Source organism: Wolffia australiana, chromosome 12 (assembly GCF_029677425.1).
Source record: "Wolffia australiana isolate 7733 chromosome 12, ASM2967742v1".
NCBI classification, from domain to species: Eukaryota; Viridiplantae; Streptophyta; class Magnoliopsida; order Alismatales; family Araceae; genus Wolffia; species Wolffia australiana.
The window spans coordinates 7,924,073-7,936,997 of NC_135846.1; the positions used below are offsets into that span (position 1 = coordinate 7,924,073).

The 12,925-nt window shown below is 36.8% G+C and overlaps 1 protein-coding gene across 1 annotated transcript; it reads right to left on the minus strand.

Moving 5' to 3' along the window:
- Positions 1 to 6,544: 6,544 nt before the first annotated feature.
- Positions 6,545 to 12,266, minus strand: LOC144710188 (putative flavin-containing monooxygenase 1). Its single transcript, XM_078583878.1, has 5 exons — positions 11,749 to 12,266; positions 10,125 to 10,359; positions 8,621 to 8,796; positions 7,820 to 8,175; positions 6,545 to 7,021 (listed from the first exon to the last, which is right to left on the minus strand). The coding sequence occupies exons 1-5, from the start codon at positions 12,187 to 12,189 to the stop codon at positions 6,697 to 6,699; spliced, it is 1,533 nt and encodes a 510-aa protein (XP_078440004.1). The 5' UTR covers positions 12,190 to 12,266; the 3' UTR covers positions 6,545 to 6,696.
- Positions 12,267 to 12,925: the final 659 nt, after the last annotated feature.

The window sequence follows — 12,925 nt, forward strand, 5'->3', positions numbered from 1 at the left end:
AAGATTCAATTAAAGTAGTAGTAGGGTTTTTTGGAGAATATGGAGGAGATAGAAAATGACGGGGCATATCCATAAATATTTTTTGGGCGGCGTCAGTTTGTGCGCACGAATATTTTCAGGGACTTGAGCGCAAAAACTCCAAGAGATAGATCTCGGGTGGTCACGTGGCCAAATCTCAGCCGTCGGATGAAAATCCGTAGGCGTAAATGCGAAGACTCGAATTATCTCTCTGGGCGTTAAGTTCACCGCCCATGCGAATTCACCCCTTATGAGAATTACTCGAATTATCTCCCCATCTCTTCTACCCTCCTTTCTAAATTCTTCATCTAATTAGGGTAATTTAATTTTCATTGAAGATTAAAATAACCCTGATTACGGTCAAATTATTCAAGGAGATAACTGATTGAATTCCTTACTAGCTTCCCACGGACGATACCTATACTTATTACTATACATCTTATGTTAGGTTTTATAAATTTTATTGTTTAAGCTAAAATTAACAACGACAAGGGATTATAAAATTGCAGAATTCACCCCTTATTTTTGCCTTATCGGAATTGCATCCATATTAGTCAAAACATGAAGCAACCTCATTGACACTTGGGTATAATACCATTAAAGGATTCATATGGATCACTTCAGAATACTCTTTCTCTAAAGAGCACACACAGTTTGTCCTTAGCATTATTATATTCAGATTGTACCTTTCTATATCGATAGTAATATTCTTCCGGATAACTCGATGTCCATCTTGAGTATCCAACAAACAGGAATATTTTGAATATGCACTTGAGGAGTATTGATTGCTCTATTATGATCCTATCAAAATTCAGTAAAGTCATTGCATGCATTGCACACGAGAATAATAATGAATTAATAATTCATTGCACACGAGAATAATAATGAATTAATATTTATTTCAATGAATATAAATAAATAATGGAATTGTGATTGGCTTGAAAATCACATAATATCCATCAAAACATATGTTTTAAAAAAACAATAGAATTTGAAGGACACTCGATAAGGGCATCAAAACATCCAAATAGAATAGCACTATAAAATCACACACATATGATGAGTATGGCCTATCTCATAGCCATTAGTGTGGAGAGATAAAAGACAAGCAGTGATTGCTCTTTGGGGAACGAATGGTTGAGCTTTGACAATGACTTACAGGTCCCCAATAATAGGATTCCGAACATTCCCAGCTCAGATGAAACAAGAAGTCTGTGAAGGTGATTGGTGGTAAACATGGATTTTTTAAGTCTCAAAATGAGACAAGACAGCTCAAGGAAGATGATCTGATGAAGTCCTTGGCCAAGGTAGTGGATTTTCTGAGAAGAGTTTTTCGATGATTTCTCAATGCATCAGTACTGATGGTGAAAATGATTCAGGTTTGATGGTTAACCATCCCAAAGACATCCTAGGAGCATCAATAAGATGAGTGATTTTACCTACACAACAAGTGATGATAGTAAGGTTCCATGATAGAGTTATTATAATCATTTGTATCATCTACACAATGATAGAAGTGTAGCTTAGCACCCCATTGTAGGATTTTCTTATTAGTATGATGTCTATATTGAGATGAAAGCATAACCAGGTATCAAAAGGATTAAATCTGATATCTACCATTAATTACCTTAGAATATCAGTTTGAAATATTTGATATTGATTAATACTGTACTGATATTTGATATCAATATATGTCCCGATATTGGCACCCACCTTTTTATGGGCTTTTGTACGCATCTACCTTTTTATGGGCTGAAATTGGATACTGGTCTCAGGAATCAGTTTTTCCAATATCTGACTTGGTATTTAATAAATTTCATATAATTATATAAAATCAAAATACATGATGAAATAAATGAATAAAGATAACATTTTCATATTAGTATAGTGAATAAAATATTAAATAAAATAATTATAATATATTATTAAATAAGTGTTTTTGTTTAGAATAATAGAAACACCAAATCGATCCTAAAATTAATATCATCTAAGGCTGAATACTTTATGTTCAAAATATTAATAATTATTAACATAATTAATTTTATACATAATGATTTCCAGTTATCTAATTAGGTAATTTCCCATTTTGTAGTTATCAAATGACAGGTTGAGTGATTGAGTGAGCAGCATGCAGGTACAACAAGCGAGGGAGCATCATGTGAAGCATGGGCAATCAACAAGCGTGCAAGAAGCCGGTGGCCTTGGTTTTATGGGTGAGATTTTTACCTCAAGATGTTGTTTTTATCCTTCCCATCACCTTACTTCTGAGTTAAAAATTGACGCCGATCGTAGTCAACTCTGATCAATAATCAAATCTGCTTAAAGTTGATTTTTCATATAATTACAATAAATGAGTGTAATATTCATAACTCATTAAGCAATAAAAATATGATAATAATACTAAAAAAGAGTGTACACATGGTTTGAACTTTAAAGGAGGATATGGTATCACGTGTAGAGTAATCTTATATGGTAGCTAGGAGAGCACATTCAAACTACAAGATATATTTTAATTAAGCTCATATATACACCCAAAGGTCATTGACACTTTCACCAGGAAAAAAAATAAAGAGATGCTTTAAAGGATAAGGCAAGTGTTCAAGTGAAACAGATATTTCTGACATTAAAAGGATACTAAATCACAAGGATTCATTTTCCAAAACTGTTTTCTTCAGATTTGCATTCAATATTTATACACTTCATACAATGATCACATTAAATCAAGGGAGAGATGATCCCTTAATGTTTTTTATCATTTGATAAATTTATTATGACAGATATTCATCATCTTATGATAAATTATTTATGTTGATCATAAAATTTATCAATTATCATCATTAACATAAATATTTGAAATATCATTATTTTAATATCTTTTTGGAGCAACCATATGGATCTTATCTTATTTAAAACTTTATTTTTGTTGTGATTATATTTCTTCCATCATACTAATGGCATCCAAGCATAATATATTTATTAATATTTGTATTTTAAGGGACAATAAGATGTGGTCCAACAAGGTCAGACAATCCAATCAAATCTGATGTATACTTAGATTAAACAGCAAGTGGAAATATTATAAAAACATTATACGTGAGTGTTGAATTGTAGGTTAATATGGATTGTATCTTCTTGTTGAATATTATCATGAGGCAAATTTCATTATGATCTCCTATCATGTGTCAAATTTAATGTAGACCAGGTTTAGTATCACATATTTCAATTAAAAAAATATATAGCATTAAAATTGAGTACCTTTATGGAATTATACTTCCAAGTTATTGCGATAAAAAATAATTGATCATCAAATTCACCTCACCATGAAGATTATTTATCTGATCTTTAGTGGTGGATGAACCGTGGAATCCAGAATAACATTCTGAATTTTTTTTGGTGAAGTGGTAAGATATGGAAATGATTTATACCATCTCAGCTCTCTCTATGGAGTGATTTGACCCTCACAGCCTCTTATCAAGGATTAAAATATGACAGTATAATTATTCTCTCATACAGTTAAAAAATAGATCACAAAGGAAATCACACTCTGCTTCAGTTATTTAGAGTCAAAGTTATTAGAAAAAAATGTAATAAGCATATAACTGGGTACATTTTGGCCGTTGTTGACCTTCGAGGTAGATCTGAACTGTTATGACTCTGAATTTGGGTCTACACATATCCCCAAAATATCTCCAAAATATGTCTGATGAAAAGATATGGACAATCATTTCATGGAATCCATGGGGAATTTAAGGTGGTTATGGGAGGTGAGATTATGTGTCCCTTCACCATAGGATTTACTCTGGATGGAATTTTGGTCTGAAATTTATACCATTTATTAAGCAGGCACATCCATGTTCAATAGAAGATAAATTTTTATCTCCTCAGCCCGGCCACACCATTGCATATATTTTATAAGATATTAAAGTTTATCTGGCATTGGCCTATTTTCTGTTGGTAGCCATTTCTTATTTTTTAAGTATATTTTTTGGAAGACATATTTATTAGATTTTAATAAAACAAAGAATCATGTATTGACATTCATAACAATGCGGTATTTTAGGTTTTGTGGTATTCTCCTGGATGTTATTTAACATTTTAGACAAAATAAAAAGATTTATAGTCAAGTTATAAATAATTTAATTGATACATTCATCAGGGTAAATGTAAAAACTATTATACTTCAAAGTTAAATCAAGGATTTTGATAATTTTCTCCATGTCACATATTTAGAAGCAATAATAAATTATTAAAGTGAATTGTAAATTTCAAACCTTAATTGACTAGTGTATTCTAGTAAACTTAAAGGCACAAAGAGAATCTTGACACATAAATAATGCAACCCAAAAACTTTATGACAGGGAACAATATTAGCTTTTTGTTTAAAAAAATAAAAAATTAAATTGATGAGAAATCTCTAAAATTGTTTCCAATTATCTATTTCAAAAAACCAAGAGAAATAAAAAAACAATATAACATATTTTTTATCTAATATAAAATTGAATAGGATTTGTTATTGCACAGATATAAGTAGTAATCTTAAAAAAATTTATGAAATATATGAATAAATACAATATAGATTATATAGTACGGTAACCACCGTATTGATAGAGTGATGACATTTGTAAGAGGAAGTCAATAGATGTGGCAGAAATAAAAGATATCTTTGGTTATATCTTTTATGATAAAGATAGAGCCATTTATTTTAGGCTGTTTAACTCCTAATGATGTATTAAAACAAATATATCTAATAACTCAAATGAGAAGATCTACATTCTATGCCAATGCAAAGACTAACCTAGGCCTCCATGATTTTCCAGATTATATTGTTTTAACCTTAAATTTGGTTTAAAATATTCAAATTAGTGATCCCATTAAGAAATTTGGTTTGGAAATAATGCTGCTATTTCAATATAATTTTTTGGAATCAAAACTTATTTTAACTCTATTAGTTCCATGGAGAATTTCAGATAATAATATTTTTAAAACTTCTCTAGGAACTTCCCAGCAGATTTTGGTACATATTCTCAATATGCCTCATGCCATATGCACGACAGGGCTTGCAGACAATCACAAATGCTTCTAATATGGTATGCATTTGACGAGGATTCTTTGTATGATCTCCTCTACAGCATAGAGTCAAATGACAGTCATCTAGATCCTCTTGAATGGTGCCTCCCTATGCACCAATTTCACTTGAAAAATTGAGCTCAACCTACTCCTGACCAATGTACCATGTATCATGCTCTTCAGTGACCTAATAGTCAATGGTTTTATTAATTGAAGTTTTTCCTTGTCCACTATGTAAAACTATTATAGGGCATTCCAAAATCATACCTACATAGATGAGGTTATTCAACAATATAATATGAACTATAAGTAGAGGGAAGAGGATATAAGTGGAGAGAAAATAAGAGATTATAAGAGATAGAATGAGATAAATCTCTCTGGATGAATTGAATGAGGATGAGAAATTCGTTACATGATATTTATTTCATAGGAGAGAACCATAGATTTTTTTTCTGAAAGAGAGAGGGGAAGTTCACCCGAGCTCGGTGATCCACATGATATGATAGGAGAGAACTGCTGTTATAAACCATCCAAGGTGGTGAAAAGAGTCAAGACGCAGCAACATGGGATAGGACTAATCTTGGGTCTATGTTTCATAGAGACCACACATTTTGATACTTCAAGTGGTTCTTTCTGGTTGCAGTAACAAAAACTTCATTTATCAATCCCTATCAAATAGATGTGTATCTTCAAATCTGCTTCACTCGGCTAGGCATTGTTGGATCAATACAAAGATGAGAGGGCGACAGACAGAGAGAGAGAGAGAGAGAGAGAGAGAGAGAGAAATTTTAAATGGAAGTTGGGGTTATCTCCCAGAAATATCCATCCTTTGTCTGTTTCTTCTTTATGTGGAAGTTGGGTACATTTCCAAGACAAACCAGTGATCACCCCACAAGATTTCTCAAGTTTTTATAACTCCATGTGAGCCAGCTTTCTCAGCTATTATATGGGCAATATCTGTTAGGTTTAGGAATGGTTTGTGTGGTCAGGATGAGCTACGTCCCTTCTGTACAACTTAGTTACTGAATTAAGCTATATGCCAGAACTAGTTCAAATTACAGACTTACATTGGCATCAAAAGCTCCATATGGTGCTCTCCTTGGCCCATCAAACTTCATGGCCCATTGCCTTCTCACCTAAAAGAATCTATCTAAATCCTGCGCAATGGACTCTCAAGCTGACAGAACAATCCCTAATACATAACTAATTTTCCAACTCCCCAGACTTCCAACTCTCAAATGGAAAAGCAGGTTAGTGAGTTTCGTCACTCCCTGCTTCAGAATTAATAATATATACAGTGGGAAGAACCCAACATGAACCCTAATTTCAGAGATGTTCTTGTACTCAAACTTAAATCATGCCTTATATCTTTAGAGCTCTACATTTATATTTCTCTAGATGTAGATGGCCCCATTAGAATCTGTAATCGCCTATACATTGGACCCTTCAGCTCTTCCAGTGACACAACTTCGAATTTTTATTTTTCACTGCACAATCAAGAAAATTTACAGAAAAGAAGATGATTCAGAAGCAACATGAGAAAGACCAAACCAGGTACCGAAGACATAAAAAAACTATAGTTTCCCTTAATCTGATGCAAAGTTTTATTGATTAAGGAAGGTCTTGATAGTCGGTGGGACCGTAAGGAAGAAGCCACTCGGAAAAAAACCCATTTTTTCTCTTCGGGTTGACGCCCATGTCCTTGCAGAGTAGATCATTGTACCAAATGTGGAAAACGCCAGTGCAGGAGCTCTTCTTCAAGTATGTTTGCCAATTTTTGGCATCTTTCTCCATTGATTTAATGCTTGGGAGCCGGAAGCCACCATCGAGGAAGTGAGCCAGCCACTTGGCTCTGAGCTCGGATGTGTAGATATTTGAAAGGCTTTCTGAATAACCGAGAATCGCCAGTTGAGGAATCCGTGGGTGAATACACTCCCTGTTCATATAAAATCAAATTCCAGCAAATACAGATATTAATTTATTTCATTTTTACAGTTTTTCCAGCTCAAAGACATTAATACTGAATACGACTGAATAAGAGGTTTTGCCAATATTATATACTGCACATTTATTTTTTTGAAAGATATTTCTGAATTAACAGAATTTTGGGGGCTTTTATTTCATAAATGTCTCATTTAATTTGAATAGCTGGGTAGCTGGGTTAATGCATTATCTGTTCAAGAGAAATAAAATTACAGCAGTTACAAGTACCTTTCTTTTCATTTTTATATTTCTTCCAATACAGAAGTAGTCGTATAGAATAGGTTAATGTTGTTGACATTCAATGAAATTAGGAGTTCTCCAAATGTTATACTCTTCAGAAACACTTGTTTTCAGAGGCAGAATTCTGAATTCAAATAATTTTGGGGTTTCGGATGGCATGGCTGTTTTACTAAATTCTGAAGTGAACAAAAATTCTAGGAATCATGATTTCGGGGGCTACATAAAAGTTAGTCCTGAGGAGAACAGCTGGGTGGATGCACTACCAGTCCAAAGGAGATCAAAGTCCAGGAATTACACATTTCTCACTTTTTTCATTTCTATACTTATTCCAACACAGAACAGGTTTCGACATTCATTTCTTTGAACTGTTAAATTCTGGAAAGTATTAGATTTCTGAATTCACATATTTTTGGGAGTTTCGATCACAGACCTGTTTCGTGGAAAATCGACTAAAAAAAATCCCAAGAATCACGATTTCTGTGCCAAGATAAAAATAAGGCTGGCGGGGTACCTGTAGAGGCTAACAGTGGAGGGCGAATTCATGAATTTGGCGCCAAACTCCTCAGTGATGAAGATATTCTTGAGTTTGAGGTCACCTCTGTAACCAGTGGCGAAGATCACAACATCACTCTTGATGGGTTCCACTTCATCGTCTATGATGACACCATTCTCATGAAAGTTGAATCTCTGAGATCTCCTCACTACAATGCTCCCTTCTTCCACTCTCTCATAAAATTTCTCTGGAAGTAATCCAATCGAACAAGCCGCAACTTCTTGGGAAAAGGCATGATCCGGCACAATGCCACGCATTTTTAGAGGCAGCTTCCACTTGTAGTAACTCGAAACGAAATTGGATATAAGCCATCTCTGAGGTGCAATACGATTTCCCAATTAGGAATATAAAAATACATATGTTAATAGGAATCCATGTTCCAAGATAGAAAAATAATCAAATTGTTTTCCAACAATTACCCTTCAAGTTTTTGTGCGCTGTCAGGCGCTACGATCACCAACAGCTATCAGAGGTATTTTGTGCTCTCCCTACCTACCTATCAATACATATATACAGATGCAGGCATCTCTCTAACTTTATCTCTAAATCTGGAGATATATATAGCCATATCTCTCTCCCTCTCTCTCATCTGTCTATACATAGAGATATAAATAGCCATATCTCTTTCTAAAAGCTGGCAAAAATAACGAGGTTAGCTCATTTTTTTCTTTGATATGCACATCATTTGGGAGGAAAAAGGATAGTATTAAAGTCCAATCACGAATTTAAATGGGTAAACTAAGGTGGAAAGCAAAATACCAGAGGAAAGAGAAGTGTCGCCAAGATACTGAGTATCAGCCCCTCTCCAGGTTTATGAATCAGAAGCTCTGAGAAGCGGTTCATGTAGAAGAAGGCAATTGGGATGCCCCACGGAGAGTAGTGAGGTAGAAGCCACCGGCTTGTCCTCCCCACTATCGTGCAGGGATACTTGCTTCCTTCAGTATGACAAAAGAGAAGGGTGTCAAGAGATTTCTCATTTAATTTAAAGAAGCAAGACAGTAAAGATAATTGACCAGTAGAAACTTAAAGTTTCGAGGAGAACATTATTCAAGAGAAAATCCCATTGGAGAACAAAAGATAAGATAATATTTTTCTATAACTATAGTGAAATCAATAGGCATTAGGATCCCTATATAATCCCCTTAGGATAATATCGGATTTGCAAAGATTTCAATTGGAATCGAAAATTCAATATCAAGAAAAGTCTGCTTACCGATTTGTAATACTCGAGAATCAAGGGAAAGAGTTGATCCGCATACAACTAGCTTCAATTCAAGAAGAGATAGAGAGGGAGATCGAGAATGGTTAGAAGAGAAAGAGAGAAGGTAGTGGTAGACGAGGCGAATCACTCCCGTCTCCCTCTGAGTAGGAGGATCTCCTGCTCAGCCCGGTGCTGCGCCAACAACTTCAAGAATGCCCAAAATGACTTATTTTCTTTTTATTTATAGGCGGGTCCTCCACCTATCAGTTGCCTTATACATTGTCCGATATGGAAGCAGTAATCCTCCTTTTCTTCTTCCTCTTTTCCAGGTAAGTCTGAGGAAGACCCGTATCAGATCCCCTGGTGTTGATGTTCGGCATCGACAATGACATTGATGGATGGAAGATGAATAGCTAATGATATCATCAACAACGATGTCATTGTCACCACCGACCATTCATACTTTGAGAAAATTATGTGAAAGATACCATCACTGGCCACTTGGCCATTTGACACTGACAATGCTGCCATTGACGTCAACCAGAATTTTACAGAGTTGACAGCCAACATTGATTGACAGAATCAATGAGTTTTTGCCAATGATTGAGTAAAATTGTTATTGTCTTTTGATAATGTACGCTGCCTGAGTGATAATGATACTTGTTTTCACAGCTGATGGCAATGACGATGATTAGACATTGTTCCTCTCCATCTGAGTGAGGTTTAGAGAGAGAGAGTGACAAGAGGCAATGACAAGATGAGCAACGATGACAATCATGAAATCGTCATCGCCATCCTGGTGAGGACGAATGAATGGGATGATGATGACTCGTATTTGGCCTCTCATATCTTCATTGGGAAACTTTGAAATACAAGCCTTGGTATCCCATCATTAACAACGTCTCCCGCCAACTACCCTAATATCCCTCAACGTCAATGACGTGTCAACATGGATCAATGATGTTAATGTTGGCTTGTGCCCTACCTCGTCCAATGGGAATCGTTCAACAATCCCTGGTGAAATTTGAAATTATGGGAAGGGCAATGAAAGGAGATGCTCACCGTTCAAGCTAGCACACTCTGCGGCGAGATCCAAAGCAGACTTTTGGCACCCCACAATAGTCACCAGTTTCATCCTCACCAGGTCGGCAGCAGCAGCGCCCATGTTGGCATAGTCCATGGAGTGGAGGACTTTGCCCTTGAAGACTTCAGGGCCGCACCCTGGCAAGAAGCTCGGCACGTTGGGGACATCGCTGAATCGTCCGATGCATAGAATCAGGAAATCCACCGTGTGCACCTGTTAGATCTCAAAAAATCACTTACCACATGTTCAATAAGAAGATTCCTTGTAAATCACTTATCTCCCTTGCCCAGGTATGAACTAGATTTTCTTTATTAAATGCGTTAATTTGTGTTTGTGCGATATGCGTCATTCTCTATTTTCCCGATTCAGAATGAATATAAGATGATGGTGAACAGCAAAGATTATAAACCTGAAGTGAGAAATTAAAAACCAATGCCACGAAACAGATTTCTTCATGGTCCATCATGTCTATCATGTCTACTTGTGTTGCTCTCTTCTCGGAAAAGTTCTCTTCCCAAAATAGGTTAAGCGCTGTTTGAAATATCATTCCAATTCAGAATGCATCCAAGCTGATTTAGATGATAGAAAACATCCAACATTGCAAAAATCTGGTGGGGGGATCTCCGGAGGGAGGAACCATTTAAGGTTAAACTCCAAACTGAATCAAGTTCCTTAGTATGGGTTTTTGATACGATCCCAGTTTGGGATCGCGATCGTTCTGCACTATTACTCGATGTCCAAAAAAGAAATGATATTTCAAAGACGTCGAAGCGTTCACAGGGGAGAAGAGAGGGAAAGAGAGAGAGAGAGAGATTTCCCGAGGGAACAGGGATCATATCAGAATGCATCTAAGCCGATCAAGATGGCAGAAAACAACAAACATTCTAAAAACCGTCAGGTGGAAGAATTAAAGGTTAAACAGAAGGCTAAATAAGGCTACCTCGGTCATGGGTTCCCTCCCTAAATGGGTTAGCTGTCGTTTGTTCCAAGTGGTTATGTGTTCAATCTGCTCAACTCAGAATGGGTCCAAGCTAATTAAGAGAAAATTGAACAGGTAAGTTTGCAAAAATCGGCAGGGGGGATCTTTGGTGGGAGGAAGAATCAAAGGTTAACTTTCAGACTAAATCAAGTTACCTCGGTGATGGGTTGCTTCCTTAAATGGATTAAAGCTGCTTGATTGATGTGTTTCGGTTCTCAATTCGCCAAATTCAGAATGCATCCAAGCGGATTAGGATGATAGTGAACAACTAAGATACTAAAAATGTCAGGCGCAAGAATTCAACCTTAAATTGCAGATTTAATCAACTTACCTCAGTGATGCGTTCCGTTTTCAACAGATTAATCGATGTTTACTCTCAATTTACCTAAGTCCGAATGCATTCGAGCGGATAAAGACGAAAGAGAACAACTTACATTCTTAAGAAGTAAAGCTTAAACTGAAGAAAAAAACAAGTTACCCCGGTGATGGGTTCCTTTCCTAAATGTGTTATTTTGTTGTTCGTTTGATGCTTCTCCGATCAAGATCACAGTAAAAAAACAAAACATTCAAAAATTGACAGGATTGAAGAATTCAAGCTTAATCTGCAGACTAAATCAAGTTACCTCGGCGATGGGTTCACCGGCGGCAGAGCGTTGCACAGTTATCTGCCATTTCCCACCGCCGAAAGCATCCCCAGCGCCAGCCCACAGATCCCATTTACCCATCTCCTCCCCAGAAACGCCGACATAGTCGATCCCAAGAACCTTGGAATTGAACCTAACATGGCGAATTAGATCAAATTTCTCGGCGTAGGCTTGCAAATACTCAACGACTTGATAATGGGTCGGGAATTCTTCCTTCACGCTGTCCGGCCAAGGGAAATCGCTGAATCGATACCCAATTTGAGGAGTTTGTAGCTTGGTAGAGGCGATGGTGCGCGTCCAGACTCCGCCTAAACCTTCGTTGGCCTCGAAAACGATGGGCCAGAAGCCCTTCTGCTTGACGCTCTTGCAAGCCACCAAGCCACTCACTCCTGCTCCGATTATACCCACCCTTTTCTCCATAGCTTGAATCTCAGACTAGCTGATCGATTCGGAGAGGGAGAGAAGGAATGGGTTGATGAAGCCATCCCTGTCTCCATCTTGACTTTCGAAGACAAGATTGAGATCAAATCTTTATCTGATCAAAACAGTGATGATGACAGTTTTTTATAATCACGGTAAATAGCACGGTACATCCCAAACCATGTCCAAAATCTGTGAGTTAACCACACTACACCTTATGATCTGGATTCCTGGTCATAACGGGGATATGTCGACCTGCCTAGGGTTTTCTGATAAGAGAGAGAGATATTCTAGAGAGAGAGAGAGGGAGAGAGAGAGGTGTGCTAGAGAGATAGAAGGAGAGAGAGAGGTTCTAGAGAGAGAAAGAGAGGTGTTCTAGAGAGACCCCCCTCTCACTCTCTTCTTTCTCTCCAATATCTACTACGATCGCAGATAACCTTCCCCTAACTCTCCCGCGCCTCTCTCTCCCTTTCTCTCTCTATAGAATGCCTCTCTCTCTAGAACACCTCTCTTTCTTTCTCTAGAACCTCTCTCTCATTCTCTCTCTCTAGAAGGCCTCTATTTCTCTCTCTAAAACCTCTCTCTAGAACCTCTCTCTCCTTCTCTCTCTCTAGCACGCCTCTCTCTCTCTCCTTCTCTCTCTCTAGAATTCCTCTCTCTCTTATCGAAAAACCCTTGGCAGGTCGACATATCCCCGTTATGACGTGGAATCCAGCGTGGCTGCCAGGTGGGTTCC

Coding starts and splice junctions, on each gene's coding strand:
- LOC144710188 (XM_078583878.1), bottom strand. CDS start 12,189: ATGGAGAAAAGGGTGGGTATAATCGGAGCAGGAGTGAGTGGCTTGGTG. Junction 8,176..8,620: donor CGACACTTCTCTTTCCTCTG/GTATTTTGCTTT, acceptor ATTGCACCTCAG/AGATGGCTTATATCCAATTT. Junction 7,022..7,819: donor TCCACTGTTAGCCTCTACAG/GTACCCCGCCAG, acceptor TTATATGAACAG/GGAGTGTATTCACCCACGGA.